At 38.9% G+C, this 26,751-nt stretch overlaps 1 protein-coding gene, 1 long non-coding RNA gene and 1 pseudogene across 2 annotated transcripts; all 3 read left to right on the top strand.

Annotated features, from left to right (window-relative positions):
• On the top strand, window positions 1–21,271 carry LOC148013141 (protein NARROW LEAF 1-like; the record flags this gene model as incomplete). Its single annotated transcript, XM_087667850.1, has 7 exons — window positions 1–19; window positions 274–414; window positions 13,068–13,203; window positions 18,837–19,356; window positions 19,679–19,825; window positions 20,565–20,805; window positions 20,961–21,271. Coding segments are annotated over exons 1-7 (1,515 nt in total), but the record flags the coding sequence as incomplete, so codon positions are not given.
• A 7-nt stretch (window positions 21,272–21,278) lies between these two features.
• Window positions 21,279–22,760, top strand: LOC148013140 (pyrophosphate-energized vacuolar membrane proton pump 1 pseudogene; annotated as a pseudogene).
• Window positions 22,761–24,047: 1,287 nt separating this feature from the next.
• Window positions 24,048–24,643, top strand: LOC148013139 (uncharacterized). The gene is made up of 3 exons (XR_015688800.1): window positions 24,048–24,142; window positions 24,289–24,381; window positions 24,470–24,643. It is a non-coding gene; the product is annotated as an uncharacterized LOC148013139 (long non-coding RNA).
• Window positions 24,644–26,751: the final 2,108 nt, after the last annotated feature.

Below are 26,751 nucleotides of genomic sequence, written 5' to 3'. Positions count from 1 at the left end.
ATGATGCTGATGGGAACAGGTATGCCATTTGGTTTGGAGCAAAGGTCCTCAATTAATAGTAACAACAATATTCTCAAGTCAAAAGAGAGCTTTGGGGTGTAGTGACAGTCCTTAAGTGTGATAGGGAGTATTTTATGGGAGCTCATGTAGTGGTAGAGACCCATCATCTACCTCTATTGGGCATGATAGTAAATTGCTCAACTCCTGATATTGCCATGTTACGGTGGATTGCATATATAAAGTCACTTAACCCTGATTTTCAACATATTGCAGATAGAGAAAACCCCGTGACTGCAATGCTTTCAAGAGCGAGGTTTGAAAATGAAGAGGAGCTGATGGAAGATGAAGAGGATGATATGATAGGTGCTAAAAACAACTTTGTAACAGCAGGGAATGAATATGTTGTTACTGCAGGTATAACTATTGTAACCGGGATTTTAGCAGTAAGAAAATAACTTACAACCACGAAAAAGAGATGGGCAATAGGGAGAAAGCATCATTAGTGTTATGCCTCAATGCGAACACAATTTTTGGAAGAGTTGTATGAGGATGATTCGCTGAAAATATACCAATATCTCAGCCTCATGACAAAGAAGGCTGAATGGTCTGAAGCTGAATTCAAAAGGATTAAAAGAAAAGCTCACAGGTTCAAAGATGGATATTTATGAAAGTATGCAAAGAAAAAGAGAGGAGCTCCAATACGTGTTTTGGAAGATAGGGCTTCTCAACAACAAGTGATGCAGGAGTTTCATGAAAGCTTATGGGTTCGACATAGAGGAGTTTCGGGCACATTTGCCAAGATCAAAGAGAAGTATTGGTGGCATTGCAAGCCTGGTTGTGTTGGTAAAGTGGTTGTTGCTGATAGAGGAGATTTGAATGTGGATGAGGCTCGTGACTTCTTTTCACGATTGGGCATCAAGTTGGCTTTAACTTCAGCCTACAATCCTCAAGCAAATGGAAAAAATGAAAGAGATCATCAGCCTATCATTAAGGTACTAACAAAGTCATGCAAGGGCAGGATGAAAGAATGGCCAAGAATGTTACCCTTTGCTTTGTGGGCTAATAGGACCACTCATAGTGCAGTTAGAGGGTATATGCCTACTGAATTAATGTATGGACAACAACCAATCATGCCTATTGAGGAGATTATTGCTACTTAGAGTGTTCTACCATGGGAAGAGGGATTGAATAGAGAAGAGTTATTGGTCCCACGCATTAGATAGTTAGAAAGAAGACCTGAAGACATTGAGACAGCCATGAAAAAGCTAAAGACTGCAAGGATCAAGAACAAGAAGAGGTTTGACAAGCAATACAAACTTTGACCACAAGCTATACAAGAAGGGGACTAAGTGTTGGTTCATGAGAACAGCTTGGAAAATCATTATAGTGCTAGTCAAAAGATGTCAAAGTGGTGGTTTGGTCCATATGTGGTAAGGTTTGTTTTTAACAATGCTACCTATGTGTTAAATGAGATGGATTAGACAACTCTAAAGATTCCAGTGGGCTGGAAAATATATCAAGCTCTTTAAATGAAAGGAGTATTCAGCATATGAGTTGAAGGAGCTATATACTTAGCATGAACATGAGAATATGGAAGAAAAAGAGGTAGAAGATGAAGACATTGACATGGCAGAGGATACTTCTTCTAACACTGCAGATTCATAAGACTTTGGCATATGCCAGAGGATGTGCAGGTTAGGAGGGGGTGGATGTCGTGCCGCTACACGCACACAGTGTAAAAAACTCTGGAGTGCGGCTTACTTATTGATCTAGAGAGTCAATACCGTTTTACTCATTAATGTTAGTGTCCGTACTGTGGATGGTTGGTCCAAACATATTGGATTTTTGAACAAGTTTAGCCAATTTATGATCTTTTAGATATTCTATTGTAAAAAAACTCCAAGAACTATAGAGAACTTCTAGAATAGGATAACATGTAAAAGAAAGCAAGTAGCTTTTAGCCATTTTGAGAGGATTTTATGTAAAAAGAGGGATTAGCAAAATGGCGCGACACGCGATTGCTAGTTTCAGGTAGTGAACAACACTCTGAAGTGGGAGATGAAGAAGGAGTGATATGGCATAGTTTTGGCCAAGTGTCCTAGTATTTTACCCCCCTTTTTAGAGCCAATAGAAGCATCAGATTGGTGGTCTCACTACAACAAAAAGGCCTCTTAGACGCACTTTTAGACGCGATTTTTGAATATAGAGAAAATCTTACGGGCGCATCTACCCGCCCGTCTATTTGCGCATCTACAAACTCGCGTCTATAATCACATGTATGAAGAAATTTACACGCAAAAATAGACGCATAACAGACGCGCATATACACGCGTGAATACAAGCGCATAAAAAAACCAAAATTTTTATTTATTTAATTTATTTTGTGCATCTACTAGCACGTCTACATGGCAAATTAGACGGGCATATAGACACGCCCATAGACGTGCTTTTACAAGCGCCCATAGACGCGAACGCAAAACAAAAAATCTCCTTTTTTTAAAAAAATATTTAATTTCTTTTTTTAAATTTTAATTATGTAGCACGTGTATGAGCACGTGTACTCTGCATTTTAGACACGCTTATAAACATGTGTTTTCTGCAATTTAGACGCGCGGATAGACGCGCAAAACAGAATTGGAAAAAAAATCCATACATCAAATTGTGCATTTGGGAAAAAGACAATGGATCTGAAAGCACGAGGATTGAAAACAAAAGTCTATGTATTCATTATAGATAAAAAGCATTTACATGGGGAGTTTAAGTGCTTGCGACCTAAAGCATGGCCGCAAGCAGTAGGCTCAAAGATGGATAATAGATATACAAGAAAAAAAGGCCATAGAGGAGTTATGGAGCTCCTCTACGAATCTGAAGAAGAAACGTGTTTGCTAGCACCACCATGGCTACTAGCATCGCTATTCCCCTCCTCGCTATGCTCCACATCGGGGTTCGCCTACACACACAAAATATCAAGGTTGCTTACGTATACATGGTGGAGAAAAAGTTATAATTAGCTATACTTTTAATAGGAAAGTAAGAAAAACATACCTCCTCTGGCTGTCGAATCCTCATAGCCCGATTGTATTGGTCCTCAGTGATGAGACCCTCCTCATAGAAGTGAAGCCATGTGGCTGCGCGGTTATGGCCTCAATAGTAACCTACCTCTCTAGGAGTAGGTATCCTACAACGATAGTAGTCTACAAAATAATTATGATATATACAAACAATTATGAGATACAATGTATTAGAACAAATTATATAAATAATTGAAAGAAATATAAATTTTAACAACCTAAAAATCAAAATATACTTACAGACTGCCTCCCATGACTCTCTACCGCCCGATCCATAATGTGACGATCCCATGGTTTCCATTTGGATGCGTCGTGCCTCTGCGTGCTGGCGACTCTTCACTTTCACTGTTTCTTTCTTCTTGGCTTTCTTCCACTCTATGCGGTGGCACATAAGTGGTTGGCTATAGGCTCCATGCCCCTCCTCCTGTCTCCGTAGTGAGTCCCTGGCGCATGTCATGAGGTGGGATCTTTTGTTGTGAAGTAAAACCCTCACTTTTATGCGTCCCCAATCATCCGAGAATCGCTGACCCTCAGAATTTGGGTACCTCCTATGGACTGCCCTCAACACCTCCTGCCACAAGCCGCTTTTCTGGTTCTTGAAGTAGAGGAAATAATCTTTATACGTCGCATACACAACACTCCTCATGTACACCATTACATCCCTTCCTTCATCATCATGGAAGATGCCACCAGTATCTGTAACTCTATTGTACTGGTGTGCAGGCTCCTCTACGTAATCTATTGGTGAGGGTGATCTCTCGCCATCTCCTAGGCAACCCCTACACAAGCCTCGTCCTCCCCCTCGACTCTCCCTCCTCCCTCTCTGTCGACTACCCTGTACCTTGCTGGATGCACGTGCTTCTGCAGATGCACGTGCATCGGCTGACGCTTATGCTTCAACTGATGCATGTATAGGTGCTGCACATGGAGTACCTGTAATTGGAGTTTGGAAAGTAGTGCCAGGAAAAGACATCAGAGGCATTCCAGACATGACACTGAATACCTTGTCTGCTGTGGGAGAGTGGCTAAGGTGTCTGGTCATCTCTCCCATGAAGTCTTTCCTACTAGGAAAACCTCTAAAAAATGCATTGACCCCTCTACCGAACAAGCCCAATGTATCATTCATGCGATCCAAATCCGGGTCAGTCATTGCTAGATGAACCAGGATGCGACATCTACAAAAAAAATACAGAAAAAAGATAAATTCATACAATTTCAGAAATAAAAAATTCCAATATGGCTCATTTTCTATTGTGTTTTGTAGTCCAATAATCCCTTGACTTATCATTTTCCATTATATCACATTTGTTTGCATACAAAAAATCATATATTACCTTCATCAACACATAAACATTTTTAAAGAGCCATAATACTTGATCCAATCCAACATTAATTATGAAAAATCATTCAGTGAGCCTAGAATCATTATGTAAGAGAAGGCTTTTGATGCTCACACATTTTCATTTTCTTCAAGTGTATTTTGCAAGCACTTACTAAGATCCATTTAAGTAAAACAAAGGTGTGGAAATCCCATAGAAAAAATACATGGAAGCTCATGGCACTTGAAAGTGCTAATAATCTAGCTTTCTTTAGACATTGAGCATAAAACTTAAGTGCTAATGCTTCTCATAAATTAAGCCACTTGGAGGTGAAAATTTCCCTAGATACTATATAAGAAACCCCCCAAGTCCCACTCTCAAATATGGGATTAAGATTTAGCCACTTGGTCAAATCTTTACTCCTTATTTGAAAGTGGAGCTTGGAAGATTCCCAAATTCTCTAATATGGTATCGAAAGTATAATGCTACCTAATTCACTACGTTGGAAGGCTAAAGCTTCTAAAAAATTGATCATGAATCGAGAAAATTTATAAACACAAACATGGGATTGGTCACATTCATCATTGCAAAAATATATTGTTGATTAAAAAACTAGATCTACACCCCATGCCCTTTGTGTTTTTGTTCTTAGTTTGCTTTAGTTATCAATATAAAGAAACACAATAAGCACAATAACGTTTAGGCAATGAAAATTATTTTTTATCCGAGCTGGCTGGCACATGTATAACCGCGTCTAAAATGCAGGATAGACGCGCTCTCAGACGCGTCCCTAAAGTCAACCCTCTGGTTAGAGCACGTGTATATCTGCATCTGAGATGTAGTATAGACGCGCTATCAGATGCGATTTCTAGGTCAATGCTTCTGGTGCGCGTGTATCCTCGCGTGTGGACTGCAGAATACATGCGCCTGGAGACGCGATTCTGAAGTCAAAGCTTTTGGGCAGGGCACATGTATTCCCGCGTCTCACATGCAGGATACACGTGCCTGGAGACGCGACTCTGAAGTCAAAGCTTCTTCTCTGTAGAGCGCGTGTATTCTCGTGTCTCTGACGCAGAATACATGTGCTCTGAGACATGGCCTTAGACGCAATGATAGCAAACATATCTTCGCATCTATCTGTACGTCTGTACTAAAATGTAGACGCATTGGCAAACGCGCTCAATCAACTGATTTCAGTCCGACGACCACCATTCATGATTTATTTGTGCTATACAAAATGCAATCATAGATCCTAATACACAGACACAGAGAGAGAGAGAGAGAGAGAGAGAGAGAGGACTCACCTTGGGTGTTTGGTGTGGTGGGTGGTGGCACTTCTTTCTTCTCCTTCTTCCTCTCCTTGGTGAGTTACTCTCCCTTGATGCTTGCTTGCTACTTGTTATCTCCTCCCTTTGCTTCTTCTTCCTCTTGTTCTCGCTTTCTTCCTCTCCTTGGCTTTCCTTTTTCCCCTCTTGTCTGTTTGAAATGAAAGAAGAGGTGAGTCATGAGGAGATGAGGCATGAAAAGACTGCATGTCGGCTAAACTCAAGCTTCAGAATCGCAAAAAATGCAGGAAAGGAAAGGCGCAATTTGAAAAGAAATGATTTAAGTATCTTTTGAATTTTGACGTTTGCATCTATTTTCGCGTGTATATGCGCGTCTAAGTTTACGTAAACGTGTGTATAGACGCGAAGTTAGACGCGTAAATAGACATAGATTTAGATGTGTACATAAAAGCATATATAGACGCGCATTTAACTTTTATCATAATTTTTTGTTTTTAAGATAAGTTTTGATAGTAAGTTCTTATCATAAGTTTTTTTGTATTTATGATAAGTTTTGTGTATTTAAAATTGAGATCTTAGAATAATTAATATGCCAGCTTGAAGTTTTTATGTAAACATATGAATAACAAATATTTTGATGCTGTCATGAATTAGGTTTAATCATGTCGTCGTCGTCACCTAGTGCAGTGCATGCTGATGAGTCAACGAGCACATCCTCAAGTGAGGATGAAACATTACGTCTTCATAATCAAGATGCATGGCTACGACGAAAAATTAAATGCATGTGTGATCATTGTCGAGGGTGTATTTTTCGAGCACGTCGAGTTACAATGTCACACCTCAGCATGTATGGAGAATGGGACCGAGAAAAATCACCGGTATTCATTGTTTTTTTTTAACACTAAGATTTCTAGTCTATGTTACTCAATATATATCAATGTACATGAAACTCCCTTTTGTGGTTGAGCAGGATACGGTGCCACATCCTCAGATGCTCCCTCCTAGGCATCGAGAGGCTGCAAAACGTCGACGCGAGGAGGCAGAGTCTTCAAGATGAGTGGAGACTGATGACCATGATAGTAGCTCTCATGAAATGCCCCATCAAGTTGTAGAGGATGAGATTTTAGATAACATGGTACACCATCTATTTTCGCAACCGGTTCAGGGAGAAGGTCACTCTACGAAGCCAGATGATCCACTATACATAGCGTCATCTACTCCATTGTATAAAGGTTGTACGTACTCCGTTCTTCGTGCATCCCTCGAAATACTTAACTTGCAAACAATTTATGGATGGAGTAATGTCAGTTTGAATGCGTTATTGAAGTAGGTATCAATTCAGTTTGGCTTATGAATCATAATATTAATTGTTCTATTTTGAAATCAGACACAAATATATGTTGGTGGTTTTTTAGCTCACTTTTAAAAATATATGTAGGTTATTATCACAAATGCTTCCAAAAGGAAACAAATTGCTAACTAAGAGAGAGCAAGAAAGACATTACTTGACATCTCTGGGAGGCCTCGATTATGTCAAGATCCATGCACGTGTCAATGATTGCGTCTTATTTCGTGGGATTCATGAGTTCGCACGAGAGTGTCCTATTTGTAGCGAATCAAGATATGAAGTGGAGATGAAGTCAATGGATGTGCCTCGTAAGGTTTTGCGACATTTTTCGATTGTTCCACGTATTCAACTTATGTTCAAGTGTAAGTCTATTGGAAAGCTCATGTCATGGCATGCTAGTCATCGTTCAAGTGATGGAAAATGGAGGATCTCTGCAGACACACCAGCATGGCAACATATAGATAATTTGTGGCCCGTTTTCAAAGAAGAGCTAAGAAATTTGAGATTTGGTTTACATCATATAGTGTATGGCCAGTGGTATTGGTGAACTATAATATTCCTCCATCCATGGTAATTAAAAAGAGATATGTAATGTTGTCCCTTCTGATTCCTGGAAAGCACAAGGTAAAAAACATGGACATTTACTTAGAGCCTTTGATTGAAGAGTTAGAAATGTTATGGGAAGGTATTGAGGTGCAAGATACAAGCGCATCTGCATCCTCTAGAGATTTCACATTGAAGGCCATGTTGTTGTGGACCATGCATGACTTTCCAGGATACAGAGAGTGTTCAGATACATGTATATAACTCTATATTTGAAATTCAAGACTTGAATCAATTGCATTTTATTAATTCACTTGTTTGTTTAGGTTTAACCACATCAGGATATCATGCATGTACTATTTGTGGTCCCGACCTAGTTTCCTCTAGGCCGGCACGTTTAAAGAAGGTTATCTACGACAATCATCATTGATTTCTTCCTATTGACCATCCCAAATATGTTCTCCCTACTAATGGAATGACTCCACAATCTCTAACCATTCAAGATTGGAAGGAGAGATGGATTAATACCGACAGCCACCCTCGACTCGACATGAGTCGGTAAGAAGTACATTTCTCTCGATTGACCTTAAAATATTTAGCATGATGAATTGTTTACATAATATATTGTTTGTTTGTTAGGTTCTCTATATTTTTTTGTCTTTCGTATTGGACTGAACTCAAGATCAATCACCTGTTGGACTCCATGCACATATTCAAAAATGTTGTATCTACATTATGGGATCACTTGATAGGGGCTCGTGATTCAGTCAATGTAAGGGAGGATTTACGTAACATTGGTCGCATGAGATGAGCCTGGCCACACATTGGACCCAGAGGAAAGATTGAGCTACCCGATGCACCTTGGATATTGTTAAAGAATGAGGAAAAAATAGTGAAGGAACAAATATGTAGCTTTCGAACACCCACAGGATGTATGAGATGTCTCAAGGGAGCCTTCATAAAGAAAAAGAAAAGAGGTGTGGAGCAACTATCTAGTTTGAAGTCCCACGATTGGCACAAAATGATTCAAGTAAGGGTATCTCTAACCATGAATATAGTAATTAGTGGAGTAACTATGTGTAAACTTTGGGGTATGATGACTTTTTCCTCAACTAATCATTTGATCTATGAATATTGTTTACATTCAGTTCGTACTTCCTACTAGCATATCCCATTGTGTATCCAAAGATGTACGTGATACCATTTATAAGATGGGAGAGCTTTTGAGGTGTGTATACATTGTATTTTTTCATTATATATCTTTGAATTTTTACACAAAAATAAACAATTCTCAACTACATCCTGACAGATACGTGAGCTCGAAGGAAATTGATCCAAACACATTGCAAGATGCTCGAGTATTATCTGTTGAGGTGGTTTGTTTGGTGGAGGAAATTTTTCCTCGATCCATTTTGACTACTCAATTACATTTACTCATGCATTTGATTGATGAGATCACACTTTGTGGAGTAGTTCATGCAAGATGGATGTTTTTTCTTGAGCGCTTCATGAAAACCTTGAAAGATTTTGTGAGGCAAAAAGCACGGCCTTAGGGAAGCATGGCTGAGGGTTGGTTAGTGCAATCATCCCTTGTTTATATCTCTGAATATCTTGCTGAAGTGGACCCCTCTCAACCATGACTATGGAAAGATGATGAAGACTTGAGAATGACCTCTATAATACCTCAAGGAAAAGGAATGAGTAAAGTGCTAACAAAAGAAGAACTTCGTAAGTTAAATAGTTTTTGTGTGCTCAATAGTGATGTAATGAGCAAATGGGTGGCACTATACAATGAAGCAAGGGCAAGAAGAAAAAGCGAAAGACAAGCATTTCGCACCAGATATGGACGCAATGTCTCATTTCCAGATCATCTAAATGCGCTCCCACGTCATATTGATATAGATTGGTTACATGAGGAAATGGAGAGAATGGAAAAAGAGGAGGAAATTAATATATCTCAAGAAGAGTGGGAATACACACGAGGTTGCTTATCAAAGGTGAGACATACTAGCAATTAATTTGTTTCTATAAGTTATATTTTATATAAATAATTGACATGCTTGATCTTAATCTTTTACCACTAGTGCACATTATTCAATGCTATTTGGTGTGAGGGTAAACATCTTCAAACTCAACGTATAGATGAAAAGAGAAATACCCAAGATTGTGGTGTCCTTGCTCACTTCGAGGATGCCAATGGTACCATGGAAGGTTATTGTGGCTTGATCCAAGATATTCTGAAGCTTGACTTCAGACGATTCTTTATATATGTACTGGATGTGAAGTGGCTTAAAGAAGTGGTAACAAATGGTGAGCATTGCACAATCAGATGTCATCCAAGTGGTTTTGTAATCATTGACTCTACAAAATTTCACCAACACAAGAATGACACATTAGTACTACCTCAACAATGCGAGCAGGTATATATGCAAAAGCTAAATTTTTTATATGTATACATGTGATACATATACACAATATAATACGTATTTAAGTTTCTTGCTTTTGTTTTTCAAATACAGGTTGTGTATCATCCAATGGTAAACAATAACCGATGGTGGTATGTCTTCCCTATATCTAATCGTTCAAAACCAATATATGGTAATATTATCGACATTGAGATAGCATATGACAATCCAACAATTAATGATGATGTACATGATGACACCATAATGGATGATATGCGTGATATAGTACAAGATGAGCCTCACGAGGATGTTCAAGGAAACACAGAAGAGGACAATAATGTGATTGTCGATGATATTGATGAAGGTATTGATCAATATAGCAACACATCTGATAGTGGGATAGACTTATTTGTTTCGTTACCTCTTGGTAACATAGACCTAGAAGTAGATAGTTTAGCAAGGGCTGATCTCATTGAAGATGAGATGGATCATTCACTGTAACATACTTAATTTGCTTAATGATTCAATGTGTATTCTTAATTCTATGGTTTTTATCATGCACACACGTGGATAGTCAAGTTTAAAGCTAAATTGAATTTTCCATAATAAAAAGGAAGTATTTTTTATCATCTTCAAGTAGAGAAATTATGAGATACATGCAATGCTTGCTACTAATTGTATAATAAGGTTTCTGTCGCTTGCTGCTAATTACATATATCAGGCTTGTCAACTGGAGGAACGGCCATTCATTAGAGAGCAATGCAAAAATAATTATTAACTCCGGTTTTTTTATTATATTAAGTCCAATTTCAGGTGGTTAAATAATTACACGTCTGAAGACGCGTCTATATTCACGTCAATTTACGCGAATATATAGACGCAAAATTTGCGTCTATTTACACACTCTTTTACACGCACATATAGACGCAATGATAGACGCGCCCGACTTTGCGCATCTATGCCTCGTTTCTGTTGTAGTGTCTGAGCAGCATAGAGGAATGTATTGTTTTATGTACCTTTTTGTCTACAAGAGATTTATCTTCTCATCATGCAGAAATAAACTGCCAGGCTTCATCTCTGTGAGTTTTTTTTCTATGTCTCTTATTTCTTTGAAACCCCTTTTCTTTTGTTTACTCCTCTCCTTGAATCTCCCTTCATCCTGCTATCTCTTACCCCCGTGGTGGACTTTTGACCCCAAACGCTCCGACAACGCAGACTCATTGCTAGGTACACTAATTGAGTGTGTTTAAGGTTCAACTCCCCTAGAGTTTATCGAAATCTTTAATATGTATATCTCGATGTAGACATATAATGTTTCTAGCTGCATTATAGACTATCTTATGAAACTTTTATACTGTAAAACAAAATTTAACACTTTCTTAAACTTGATATCAAAGGCTTAAACCTACATGGATCTTTCTCAATCCAACAACTATATATGTTTATATGGAAGATGACTATATATATGTTAGTTTTCCATATACTTACTATATAATATCTTTAGAGATGGGATACAATGTGTTTTCTTCATGGTTGAATAAGAGAGTATAAAAAAGAGGAATAACACAAAATAATACTTACTATCTTTGCATATATGGATTTGTGCAAGCATAGTTGATGAGAAAGAGGATGTGTATGAAAAAACATGTGTGGACTTCCAATCAGAAACATCGACCATTTCCCTTTGGACCCAGCAAGTCGGGTCCTTTGGACCCAAACAACCCATGTCATGGAGCTCTAGTATCTTTCATGAAAACAAGAGCTTTAAAAATTCCATCTTTGACGGAAAGAACACATATATACCTATCTTTGTTGGAACAAAATGTATGCTTAAAGAAGTCAAAGATATGCTTGATTTGTAGAAAAAAGCCTTCCTAAGAAAAACATTGACTTCGACTGGCTACGTACACACCAAATGGCAAATGCCCAACCTTTACCGAGAGTGTGAGCATGCAATTTTTGTAACTGAGTGCAAACATGGGCACAAAGCCTTTAGACACCAAAAGTATACATTTTACAAAAAGTAAAAATAATTATATTTATAAGTTTTTTGATTGGTTGCAAATACAAAAAGTGCACCTTTGTCTATCACTTTACAAACTGCGCGAGGGAGACTCCCTGTCCAAAAGTGGGCAGGGAGTTCACCTATTTAATAGGTAAACCATAAATCATGTCGTCTTCCATTGTGTAAAAGACTACGAATGCCCAACCCCTAAAGAAATATTTTGATTGGTTAATAGTTGCAAAGTGGGTATCTGTCATTTGGTGTGTAACACCCGACCTTGGTGTGTAACCACCGACCTTGGTCTTACCGCATCTTAATTGGAATATGCCGTACATAAAGAAGCATGTGATCCAAAACATCTGATTTGGCACAGATCTCTACCCGCTCATGGAGCCACTGAGGAGCTAAGTAACCTGGTGTGCCTCTCATGGTCGTTACCACATGTGTTTCCTCTTGGGGCATGAGGGTAGAAAGCCCAAAATCTGAGACCTTAGCTACAAAATCCTCATCCAGGAGGATGTTTTGAGGCTTGATGTCCAGATGGATGAAGATAGGCGAGGCCCGTGCTGCTCCCCGAGCTATGTTGATTCATTGTTTCCATGGTAGCCAGTGATCATCAGCTGAGGTCTGTTGATCAGTTGCAAAGAGCCACTGGTCGAGTGAGCCTCTTGCCATGTTCTCATAGACCAAAAGTCAATGAGTGCCTTCAGCACAAAAGCCAATTAGACCAACCAGATTGTGGTGGTGGACTGCCCCCAATATCAACACCTCAGCCCACACATCCAAGAATATTCAAAATAATTACACCCAATATTGGACCAAATAGAGTCAATCGCGACACGATATATGGAGGTATAAACCCCTCCCCATCATTATATATCGGATATTCACTTTTCAGAAATCCTAAATTAGAAGGGCACTCACAATTAGAAGGTGGCCCACAGATTTCATTCTGCCCAATAGTTGGGGAGGTTGCATCGATTATCACGGAAAAGATCAAGCGTTGGAATCCATGATTGGCTGGTTAGCGAGTAGGCCACCAGGTTCCCATCAAACTGCAATAAAAATACCAAATTCTTGGTGTTGCCAGTGCTAGGAACGTCAGAGAATGGCAAGTCCCCAGTGATCGCAGAGGTCGAGGCTTCGCGCATCTGGTGGCGCCGGATCTTCACTGGCCTCAAGCTGCAAGCCACTGGAAAGCTCGTTGTCAAAAGAGAGATCGGCACGTAGAAAAGCTTGTGTGGAGTTCCTGCAAGTTCGAGTAACCCCGAGAGAGTCATTGCGGCCGTAGTAGCTCTAGATCCAATAAGGGATGGCGTTGTAGTAGAGAGCAAGGGCGCCTGCTTCCATGACCATTGTATAGGGACATGGTGAGGGGTCGGATAGGCTTGCCCATCTGGTAAGGCGCATGCCAGGTCGCAGGTACTAGCCGGCGACAAGGGCATGGGTGGGATGATCGAAGCTCCACCACAAGGTGAGGTTGCGGGCAGCATCGAAGAGCACCAGGGTTCTAAGGGGAAGGCTACTGTTGGGATTTGCGATCAGGTCCATGGAGATCATGGCCGTTGATGCGTTGCTAGCTGGCTTGTCGATCGGGGGGGACCAGGCAACGGAGCCGTCCCTGTCGAGGAGGATGAGGGTGCGGGCGGTCTGGTTCAGGGAGAGGGAGAAGCGACCGTCGCGGTTGGCCATCCACACCACAGCACCGGTGCTACTGCTGGTATTAGACATCCCGCGGTAGACGATGGCCGAGAGGATATAAGAAGGATAGAAAGGTGGAGGGTAGAGTGAAGAGTAATGGGAAAAAATGAAAGGAGAGACTTAACTTAAGCACGAAACTTTTAAACTTATTTTGGTGTAAATGAACTTTAAAATGATCATTTCATTTCATTTCTCCACCCCATACATGCCTCTCTCCGTCTCCTACCACCCCCCTCATGCCCCTCTCTGTCATAGGCTAGTGAATGCTCCAAGGTTTGAAAATTTCATATCTTTGTCTTAGAATTTCGAAATCAACTTTTCATATTTAAAAAACGTAGTTCGAAATCGACTTTGAAAAACATAGTGACAAACCTTTGAAATTTTAAACAAAACTTGCAAGACATCTCATGTTAAAGCTAGGAGTATTGATGTGTCATATCCTACTTATGCTCTCTCGTGGACTCTAAATACATCAAAAGTATTATCTTTATCTAGGTCTCCATTTCTTGCCATCTCTCTCTTGGGTTGCCAACCATTCTGTGTGGAGTTGTCTAGCTATGTTGTTTTCATATCTTGCTTTTCTCACTTTATATATTGCTCTACTTATAAATTCTGCTTGAGAGGTTTTGGACTTCTTTTCTTTTTCCTCGTATCGTATCTCTAATCTCCTATATCACCATTGTAATAATCGGCTTCTGACACAAGCTGCATCTTGTACGCAAAGCATATATATTCATATACTAGCTTCTCAATTATTCTAACCAAACAATATCTTGTAAGAAGTTGGGAAGATATGTTTTAGTGAGAGAATTATTAATAATACTTTGTCACACTAGCATATGTATAAAAGATATGAAATGTGAATTTTGATATCTTTTATGATGATACAATTACAGTTTCTCATCTCACCTATTTATACTTAGCTTTTATAGCTTCTCTTTCTTCTTTCCTATCTTTCTAGTCTTTCTTCTCATTGTTACTCATTCTCTCTCCTCTTTTCTCTCTTCATTCTCTCACTTCTTAGCCCTCTCCTTGACAAGTGGTATCAAAGCATTGGTCTTTGATGGATTTCGTTCAATCTTTTCTTAGATTTCCTTCACAAGCTAGTTACCTTATGGTTAATTATGGATAGGTGTTAGCCTAGAAAATGGACGGGTGCAGAGACTAAGGAGACTAAGGATAACCTAGTTAGAGCTAACTATAGTACTCGAAGATAAAGTTGGAGGTAGCTTAGACAAAATAGCAAGTTATTCATCCATGACATACCATTTTGGAGGTGAAATGGAGAATAGAGTTCGTTTTGGTTAGAAGAATAATTACTTTTTAGGATAGGCTTTCTCTTTCCTCTCTCTTTTAATCTTTTGGTTAAAGATTTCATGGTGTCTACCAAGATTCTAGACATTCTAAGCATCAAATAGAGAACTACAGTGTTAGTAGTGATTAAGGGATTGCTCCAGGATCAGCTTGTGATTTGAGGTGAAATTCTTGCTAGTCACACTGCTCACATTTCATGCTTCTAGTGTCTCTAATCTTCTCCATGATTGTCAAGCAACCTTGGAACACAATTTTTGGAAACTCCTTCAGTAAGCCTTTACAATATAAGATTAACTTCCCATGTTCTCTATAGCAAACCAATTGTTATACTAAACAATATTTTCTGTAATTGACAACATTAATTAGTGTACTTGATGGATGCTCAATGAGGCTGTCAATGTCGAATGCTTTCTACTTTGGCTATCTCTATGCATAGGAAGCTTGCCTTGAATCATATATACCCTATGCTCAACCATATGAGACAATTTACATTTATATTTAAAAGATAATTTACATGTGTGTGTGTGTGTGTGTGTGTGTGAGCAAACAAATAAGCCGAATAAGGCAACCAAATTATATTAATCTTTCATCTTTTTTTCACTTTTCTTAAATCAACAAAACCATAAATCTTATCTCTTTCTCTTTTTATCTCTCTTACATATAAATTTTGTGATTAAGCAACTAAAAATTGACCAAGTATATTGTCATTTTCTCTATTTCTCTTGAGCTTGCACACATACATACATAAGCTTTCTCACTCAAATATGTCACAAGAAAGCTCCAAATCTAGGTTTCTCATGCATATATGAAAAAACATCAAACCCTACCTTGAAGCCATGCTTTCTCAAGGATATTATTGTGAAGGAGAGAGAGTGCTCTCAAAAGATAAGTGAGCAAATAAATTAAAAAATGAAACATATGGAGAGAATTAGTTTTTACCGTAGTGTTTTTGCTACCTTCGCTCTTGCTCACCCTCATTATGCATAATGTAAAAATGTGTAGAAAAAAATCCATGATCTTCTTCCATTTCCCCTTATCAAGCCATACATGCCATTGTAGCCAATCACAATAGGCATCATATGTCTCTTAGCAAAGATGGGCTAGGTGTCTGCAAATGTGTGTGTGTAAATATGTAAGCACTAGAAAACTAGTCAGTGGGATAGATGGCAATGAGAACTCATTATGCAATCTCTATATGATATAATGTTTATGGATTGGGTCTTGGTTTATCCACTTATTGATGATGCTATGGTAGCATACCTACACAACAAGCTTGTGAAACCTTGCAATTAGTTTTCCCTTCACTATTCTCATGAGCAACTGACCTATTTGTTTAGTGATTATGTATGACCTGCATGGAGGGATCTCAGGAATGCTCAACATGCTAGGTGTGGTAGTATCAAAGTGAGGGGGGTGGGGGTGTCACCGTTTAGCATATAGGCTTTGTCTTAGACCAAGAGGTGTGATCGCCAACTCAAGGTTGCCACAATCTTGGATCTTCTCTAAGTACTCCATTTTAGCTACCACAATGTTTGGCATTTGTGGCCCTACAACGGCTCTCTTGTTCAAACTTGTGTCATCTTTGGTCTATGTGCTCCATCCAAAAGTGTCACCCATGAGACCACAAGGCAAAATATGACTTGTATTGAAAAATAAAATCAAAGGTGAACCTAAGATAAATTTTTATTATCATGCAAGCATGCATAACAAAGTAAGCTACAATAAAATTTCTTATTTTGAGTATGTAGTCCCTAAAGAACTCCATTTCTTCATGCTTACATTGACCCCCTCTTGTACAACTCTTTGTCTCCTTCATAACTCACTTGTGGGTCATGAAGATTGCTAATGCCTCCATGTACTCTAAATAATGCACAAGCCATTTTTGTGATGCCTTAAATGGCTATCTTGCCAGATTTTTTAGCTCCTTTGTAGCCTTGTATAAATTCAACCACTTATCCAAGATTGAATGATGTAGCATACAAAACTTTTTAATTTTTCCTAAAAGGATTTATCCATCCTCTTTTCCTGCCTCTAGCCTTGGGCCACCTCTCCAATGATCATAATATAATCTTTCAATGAATGACTCTTGGATCAACCACCCTTTTACCATGGAGCCCTCAAGCTTTGCCTTTTGTGTCACGCAAATCTTTTCAGTATCTTCGTGAAGTGTTAATAAAGAATATCTATCTATTGTATACTATATGTTATAAATACCTCATCCATGAGATGTACCAATAGATGTACTTGAGTGGTGAGGATGGATATAGGAAATTACTTCTTTAATAGCATGACTACTACAGTGGCTTTTTTCTTTGTAGCATCTATGGAGGCTCTATGGATTTCCTTCTATGATATCCTTTGTACAAGTTATCTAAACTTGCATATCATCAAGAAAGCCTCTAGGGTTAGCAACCCTATGATTCCAATTGGTAGAAAATATTGAAAATGCAAAGCAAGAGAAAATAAAATAAGGTGAAGTAATGACAAGTCACCATGAATGCAAGTGACTCTGGATTTATATTTGAATACATACATGACAAATCTTATACCACTCATGAGCCTTCAAGTCACTTAGCCAATTTTACTTTACTGATAGTACCATGTAAATTGTGCATGCGAGTATTTAGCATATGAAGCTTTGAGATAATGCTCTATGTCTACTATTCCTATGCTCTTAACATCCTGTAGGTCTTTGTGAGCAGCCACCAAGTTCCTTAACCCTATGAAGTACTCCCATAAGAGACTTCCACTATTTTTAAACATGTGAATTGGATCACAAGAAGTGCAATGTGTAGAAAATGGAAAACCTTTTCATTCCATTTGAAAATATCTTTCCACCTTGCATCCATACGGTCTTCCAATCCACAAATATCATGTGTTTTGGTGGTCTTCCAAGAAAGTTAGAGTACTGACCCACCGCAGACGCAGTACAACCTACGGAGTTCTTATCAGGAAGGGTTGCCCCTTGCTTGGCAAGCCAATCGGCGACCTGGTTGCCAGCGATGCCGCAGTGAGCCCGGACCTTCTGCAGCATGATGCGGCACCAAGGCTCAACATCCTTAACAACTGCCCCAATCCACTCCAGCAGCTTCAAGTCTTGCACAGGTAGGGCATCTCACTGATTTCTCCACTGTTGCCATCTTCTTGAAGTGCTTTCAGAGTCGGTCATGGACCTTTGGCGCTAGGTGATTGAAAGACATATACTTCTCCGACAGCCTAAAACTGCGCACGATTAGATCCACCAGTACACCCAGCTCATTCATGTCTCTGCTAGGTTTGCTCTGTCCACCATCAGCGCAAACATTGCGCACACATAGAAATCTGCGATCGAGGACAAGGGCGAGGAGAGAACAGAGCTGACCTGGGATGGTGGGCACCCTTGTGCGAGGCAGCATGTAGCCGTGGGACATGAAATTGCTGTGCGCCTTCTTACTCTTGCAATCATCATCATTACCTGCTCTCTCTCCTGATGATTTCACAGCATCAATGGAGGTGTAAGGGCTCAAGGCCTTTGGCTCTTCCATGATTGTCCCCAACCCTTCTGCGAGAGGATGCTGTCTATCCTTCGGATTGAATGAGTCTTGACGTTCTGGGTGTGGAGGCAGGGCAGGGACAGGAGGCCTGCTGTCTTCCTGATGATGACCATGGCTTCTTGATGGAAAACCCAAAACAGAAAAAACCAAAAATATGAGGCGATTCAGATGCAATTCATCGAATATCACATGTGCCTAGAAGGCGGGTCTTTCTGCAGATGACAAGGAAACCCTCTTTGGAATTTACTTCTCTTGAATTACCTGTTTTCTTGAATTACCTTTGTTTGAGACATAAAATGCTGTTCTTGCAGTCCTTTTGAAGAGATCGACATCTCAAAGGTTCATCATTCATGGGTATGTTGTTCCTCTTCACCTGTATCAAAGAGTTCAGCACTAGATCGTGATTATTCCATGTCATCTGGGAACTCTAGTCATCTTCCTGGAGAAGATGGTCCTACATTGCAAGCATTGGCATCTGGTGCTCATCACCATTCGGAAGGTAGTGCTGCTTATTTCCTATGGCCTCCTGCATATAGGCCTCATGTTAGAGCAAAAGAAAGGAAAAGCTTCTTTTTTGGTCTACAAAAGGATCTAAACTCAGACATAAGTGAAAGGGTGCCCAATGGCAGGCAAGCTTTGACACTTCTAAATCTCATGACTATCCGAGCATATCATAGCAAGCGCCTACGCAGAGTCAGCCTTGGAACAGCAGTGGGATTCCGCAGAAGGCAAGGGCATTTAACAAGTACTCCTGCAATCATTGTGTTTGTAGCTCGAAAGGTTCATAAAGCATGGCTTCAAGAGTGCCTGAGGCTTCCAACTTATCTTGAGGTGAAGGAAGTTGTCTCTAAAACCCATGGCATGTGGTTTTATGGCCTCTAATTCTGTGATCAAGTTTAAGCAATAACTGCCTAGATTGCCTGTACATGAGAAGCATTATGATGTCAACTAAAGATCCACAGGTAATACTAGTTTCAATGTAGTGGACTTCTTGCTTAACTTCATGGTCCCTTTTTCAGAGAAGTTTCCTTGCCTGGTTTTCCATGAGTAATGTGAAGGAGAAAAGTCCAGTTCTGTAAAAGTGCTGAATCATTATCTAAGTTGGCAAGCTGACACAGAAATATTATAGTTATACCCATTTGGATGATTTCAGGGACCAGTTGGAGGCATATGGTGTGATGTTGATGTGGTAGAGTTCTCTTATTTTGGTATTCTAGCCGCAACCCCTAAGCAAGAGGTATACACAGAGCTGGCTGAAGGTTTAAGGGGCAATGACCCATCCATCGGTCCAGGATCTCAGGTAAAAAGCCAGTGAATAACTTCAAAGTTTGAATACAAACTGCTCGTCTTGAAATTTAGTCATTCTATAATTTTACGTTTGTTTTGGAGGTGTGCATATTACAACCAAGTTTCTAAATTGTCTCAAGGATCAGTTGCATAGCCTTAGAGCATGGTCATAATCTGGATGTGTCTACTCTTTTGATGTCATGCTTGTGGTCTTAGTTCAATTTTCAGATCAACTGTAGGCCCTTTTATGTAATCCAGATTGATGTCTTATATTGATCTAACAAACTGTTTAGTATTTTTTATTTAATTGAGTTGTATAAACTAGCATATCAAATGAGGGCATTTGATGCATTATGATAGTGTACAGTTTAGTGGTAGATTGATATGTCTACATTGATATTCGAGGGGCATCACTATCGAATCTATCATCATTTTGTTTACCGATATACTCAATTGTAGCATGATGATGTCCATATTTGTGTATAGAAAATAGAAATGACCATCTCATGTGTTTCTGTGTTTTTGGCGTCATTAGATGTTTTCTACACATTTTTCCCCTCCTTTCCATAAACTTTGAGAAATGCTGAGAGTGTGTACATGCTTCATCATATATCAATTAAACAACTGATGGTGTTTTTTACACTGTAGAGGTGAAGATTGGCAGATTTTTAGTTGCAATATATGTAAATAATTGTTGCATCATTACTAGTTTGACAATTCTGATACGTTTCTCTCTCTGGTGAATTTCATAGGTTGCAGGTCAGGAGACATTTGGTACACTTGGAGCCATAGTACAGAGTAGGACAGGGACTCGTCAGGTTGGGTTTCTGACAAATCGACATGTTGCGGTTGATTTGGACTACCCCAACCAGAAGATGTTCCATCCACTACCTCCAAATGTTGGACCTGGTGTCTATTTGGGTGCAGTGGAAAGGGCAACGTTTTTTATTACAGATGAGCAGTGGTATGGCATTTTTACAAGTGTGAATCCAGGTTTCCCTCTTTGCTACTTGTTTTTGAGCTGTTTGCTATTAAGGCATTCTTTATTGTCCATTTTATAAACTTCTCTGTGAGTTGAAAGAAGAATTATGGTTTCCGTTTCTTGATATGACAATATTGATACTTGATGATGGTTGCTCATGGGGCAGAGACATTTGTGCGAGCTGATGGTGCTTTCATTTCATTCGAGGACAATTTTGATGTCTCCAAAGTCACAACTACTATCAAAGGGGTAGGTGAGATGGGAGATGTTATAACTATTGACTTGCAAGCAAGCATCAACAGCATTGTGGGGAGGAGGGTAATAAAAGTTGGCAGAAGCTCAGGGCTAACAGAAGGAAGCATCATGGCATATGCCTTTGAGTACAATGACGAGAAGGGCAATTTCTTTTTCACTGATTTCTTGATTGTGGGTGAGAACCAGCAGGCATTTGACATGCAGGGAGATGCACTTGTGAATTGGACAAGTGCAGTGGACCCACAATCACAACATCGTCAATGGATCATCAGACTGTGACGAGGAGGATAGATTGGATGAGGAATCAGATGCAGCAGCTAGGAAATGTGCTGAAATTCAGTAAGCCATATCCATAGGAGCCACATCGTTTTTGCTGACAGAGTACAAGTATTTTGTTTATTTCATGGGCATATTTGCTGCTGTCATTTTCTTGTTCCTGGGATTCGTGAAGGGGTTTAGTACTAAGCCCCAGCCTTGCAGATACAATCCAAAGCAGGAATGTGCCCTAGCTCTCTTTACAGCGATTTTCACTACAGTTGCATTTATATTGGGAGCTTTGACGTCCATAGTGTCGGGATTTTTGGGCATGATGATCGCAACATATGCGAATGCTCGCACAACTTTGGAAGCCAGAAAAGGGATAGGCAAACTATTCAAAATAGCCTTCCAATCAGGTTCGGTGATGGGTTTCTTACTTGCTGCTAATGGCCTCATAGTTTTATACATCACTATAAAACTGTTCCAACTTTATTACAAGGATGATTGGGAGGGCCTTTTTGAGGCCATCACTGGCTATGGGCTTGGATGCTCATCCGTGGCTCTATTTGAAAGGGTTGGAGGTGGAATCTATACGAAAACTACGGATGTTGGAGCAGATCTTGTTGGAAAAGTAGAAAGGAATATCCCAGAGGACGATCCGCAAAATCCAACGATCATTGCTGAAAATGTGGGTGATAATGTGGGAGATATTGCTGGAATGGGTTCAGATTTGTTTGGCTCCTTTGCTGAAGCTTCTTGTGCAGCTCTTGTTGTGGCTTCCATGTCATCATTTGGCACAAATCATGACCTCACTGCTATGTGCTTCCCTCTACTCATTAGCTCTATGGGCATTGTGGTGTGCCTCATCACAACCTTGTTCGCAACTGATGTGTTCGAGATCTCAAATCTAAGGGATATTGAATCTACACTGAAGAGACACTTGCTGATATCCACTATCTTAATGACATTCGGTGCAGCTTTTGTTTGTTGGCTGGCACTACCATCCATGTTTTACATATATGATCCTAACGGTGGTGCAAAGATGGTTCAAAACTGGAAACTATTTTTTTGCATTGGAGTAGGGCTTTGGGCAGGGTTGGTAATTGGCTATGTTACAGAGTATTTCACCAACAATACATACAGACCAGTCCAGGATGTTGCTGATTCTTGCAGGATAGGAGCTGCTACCAATGTCATCTTTGGTTTGGCACTTGGCTACAAGTCAGTAATTGTTCCAATATTTGCTATTGCTGTTGCCATCTATGTCAGCCATACCCTAGCAACCATGTACGGGATCACAGTTGTAGCTCTTGGAATGCTTTGTACCATTGCCACCTGCCTAGCCATAGATGCATATGGTCCCATAAGTGATAATGCTGGTATCGCAACCAGTCTCTGGATGACCATGATACTTCTTACACATCTCTCCACAAGAAGTGCAGCCGCAATATAGACTATGAGGCCGCGAAGGCTTTCAAGATGGACAGATTCCTCAACCATAGGACTTCTTCAAAGTCCATCTTGCGGCATCAACAGCCCCCAGTTGACAGCACTCCGCTCTCCGAATTGGTCTCTGTGATCCGCACTTTGGGGGAGCGCTTTCTCAGATTAGAAGAGATGAAACTGCAGATGCAGAGAGAGTCTGAGAGATTTCGTGATGATCTGGAGGCCAGGCGTACAAAGATGTTCCTAGAGTCCCAGAAGCAGATTGCTAAGATGTTTGCTTGGGCTCTGAGCAGCAGTAAGAAAACTGATGAGCTCTTCCTGATGATTGTCGGTATTTTGTTCATCATTTGATTATTCTAAATGTTTCTTTCTTCCAGCTGATTTTTGGCTCTTCATGCTATGTTTCATATCATTTCATCTATATTACAGCTAATGCGTTGAAATTATTCCACGCTTTGTTTATAAGAAATGTTTCGAGCTGATGGGATGATATTTCATTTCATTCTTATTCCAGCTGTTGAAATGTTCCAGCTGATGTTTCATTATTATTCCTTCTGTTGAGTTGTTCTAGCTGATGTTTCATTGTTTCCAGTTGTTGTTTGTCTATTTTTAGTTGATTCGTCTATTCAAGCTTATGTTTATTCTACTTGATGTTTTATCTATTCTAGCTAAGGAGCTGATGTTGCAGCTAATGTGTGCTCACTTGATGCACTTCTGGGGTTCCACTTCTGGTGTCTCGTGTCTCTCTTCTCTTCTCTTTTCCTCTGTTCCTTGTCTCCCTCGCGCACTGTTCAACAGGAAGTCTGTAAGATGCTTCAAACCAAAAGGAGAAGTTGGTGAGCCCATAAAAGTATGAACAATGAATTCCTTGTTTTCACCTGCTCAATTTACTATCACTATCAGATGGTGTAAAGAACAAGGCAAAAAAGGTATGTGTGTTTTGATGTTTTACAAATGCGTGTTTTGATGTTTTACAAATGTCTCTTATGTTTCTAAACTTTGGTTTATTATGTGTACATAAAGGTAACAAAATCACAAATGATGGTACAAGAGATAATGGAACAATGAAAGCTAAGGAGGTTATTGGCCCTAATGTCTCTTCAAATCACGATACAGGTATATGTCTTTATTTCTACTAAACTTTGAAAATTAAAATTTGTACATATTTTACATCTTGCTTTATTAGGAGATTCATTTTGAGATTAACTAGCTTTAATTAGTCTCTTTGTCTAATTTAAAATGTTCATAGTTATTCATATTTTTAAACTTTGAGTAATTGTGTGTATATATATAAATATAGATTAAAGAACAACAAAAGGTGGGAAAAGAGGTAATGTAAGAAAGGGAGATCAGGAGGTTACTTGCAATAATGTTTCTTCAAGTCAAGATGTAGGTACCAACTTTAAGGATAAAAAACTTGTACAAATTTGGTGACCCAAATTGATACAAAATATCTAATTACTTTCTTTTGTGTTATTGAAATTTTTCATAACCTTGTATTATCGTGAGCTTTGGTTAACTCTATGTATATATAGGTAAACAAGTTACTAAACATGACACAAGAGACAATGCAAGAAAGGAAGACATTGAGATTGCTTGCCTTAACACTTCTTCAAGCCAAGAATCAGGTATTACTAGCTTTCTTATGTTGATAATGAGTCATTTTTTGAAATGGTTATACTAACTAATGATATTTGATCACTTGAGTATCAATAGGAGTGATACGCATACCATCATATGATGATATCTATCGGCCACCCATATTGAAATTTAGAGAAGAGGATAGACAAACATTTATTACTTTGCAACATATTGGAGATTTAAGGGATAAAACAATCAAGACACACATGTTGCTTAATTAGTTTTTAGTTCTATGCTCCTTTAAAATTATTTTCGTTTTTCTTTTGGTTGCTAAAAGTAGATGTTGATGTCTTAATTTGTTTAATCTATTTTGATCATTAGATGTATGTTATTGATCCTTACTTAGAAATGATGACATTCTCTATATAATTTTCTAGTTAAAAATTTATTGTGCAATTTCTTGTTTGATATTAGCATGTCTAAGAGGAAGGGCAAAGTAGATAAAGTGATAAGGAAAAAAGAGAATTTCCACGGAAATCCCTAGTTGAAAGTACATATAAGTAGGGAATGTAAAAAATAGGAAAAATGAGAGATTTCCTAGTGAGAGTACCTAGGGAATCACCTCTAGAAAATTTTTCCTATATAGGAATTATTCCCTACATAGAAAATTTTGTATTTTCCTATGTAGGAAATATTTCTTATGTAGGAAATATTTCCTACATAGGAAAGGTCTTATGTGATTCCCTACTTATTCTCACTAGGAAATGTCCCATTTTCCCTAGTTTTTACTTTTCCCACTTATTTATATTTTCAACTAGGGAATTCCATGGGAATTCTCTTTTTTTCCTATATGGGGATCGATTGAAAGTTCCTTGTGCTCCTCTTTCTTTCTTACCATAAACATGGTTCATATGGGCTGAGAGAATGAAGGAGAATGGGTGCGGATTTGCGATGAAATGTGACGAATAGATCAAGGAAGCACCAAGAAAGCGTCAACGGCTATAGACGAGCATTGGCAGCTTCCCGTTTTTGAATTATGAGATGTAAGTATGCGATTTTATGAGTAGCTGGTATTCCTCTCGATTTTATGATACTTGGTTTTCTATGGTTGAAGTTGGTTTCTAATGTTTTAAAATGATTATTTCTATCATAAATATCAACATGAATAGCAAGTCTTAATCATTCACACACTTTATGCAAGCAAAACACGCAAAAGTACCGTTTTATGTTAAATCGTCAATTTTATGAGTCAATCATGGCAAATTATGTTCCCATGGATGAAAATGGAGAATAATACTGAATCATAGTATTCTTAAGTGTTTTACATTAGAAAATATAAAAAACCAAACTTTTTAATTACAAGTAATTATAAAAATAGAGAAAAAATGAGTTTTAATTGAGAAAAAATTAGATATCACGCATTATCGTGCCGCTACGTACACACTGTGTAAAAAAATCTAGAGTGTGGATTCCTTTTAGATTTAGAGAGCCAATGCCATTTTAGACATTAGTGTTAGTGTCCATGGTTCAAAAATATTAGATTTTAGTCAATTTTTGATATTCTAGATATTATCTTGTGTAAAAAATCCATAAAACTATAGACAACTTCTAGATTACAATGACATGTAAAAGAAAGCATATAGCTTTCAGCTAATTTGAGAGGATTTTATGTAAAAAGAGAAATTATCGAAATTGCGCAATGCGCGATCGGTATTTTCGGGCAATGAACAACACTCCGAAAGTGAGAGATGAAGAAAGAGTGACCTGGCATGATTCTGGCAAGGTCTCTTGGTATTTAGCCCCCCTTTCGAAGCCATTGGAAGCATCAGATTGGCAATCTGAGTAGTATAGAGGAATGTATTATTTTATACATGTTTTTGTCTATTAGAGTTATATTTTCTCATAATACTGAAAGAAACTGACAAGCTTCATCTCTGTTAGTATTCTTCTATATTTTCTAATTCTTTTTGGGAGTAATCTTCTACATCTTCAATCTCTTCGAACCCCTTCTCTTCCGTCTACTCATCTCCTTGAATCTACCTACACCGTGCTATCTCTTATCTTCAAGAACTTGGCTTGAAACCTTCAATCCTTCTCTTATCTCTACCATCTTCGAAGTCAAAGCTCTTGAATCCCCATACATTCTTCTCTTGCCAAGTAACCTTCAACCCTATGCGCTTCGACATTGGTGAACCCGACGTGAAGGTCGGTGTAAGAAAACTCCAAGATGGGGGATTCTTCAGAAGATACTCTACAACAATTGGTACGCATACTGTAGTAGACTCAGCAACAACAAATCCAAATGTTACAATAACAACAACAAAGGCAAGATGAAGAGAAGATTGATTCCATAACTATCAAGGCCCTAGAGGAAGTTGGGCGTGAATTAAAACAATTTAATGGTAAAAATTTATCTA

This window comes from Lygodium microphyllum, chromosome 26 (genome assembly GCF_053477565.2).
Source record: "Lygodium microphyllum isolate KBCC chromosome 26, Lygodium_microphyllum_v1.1.10, whole genome shotgun sequence".
Taxonomy (NCBI): Eukaryota; Viridiplantae; Streptophyta; class Polypodiopsida; order Schizaeales; family Lygodiaceae; genus Lygodium; species Lygodium microphyllum.
This window is presented reverse-complemented; position numbering and strand designations above follow the sequence as displayed.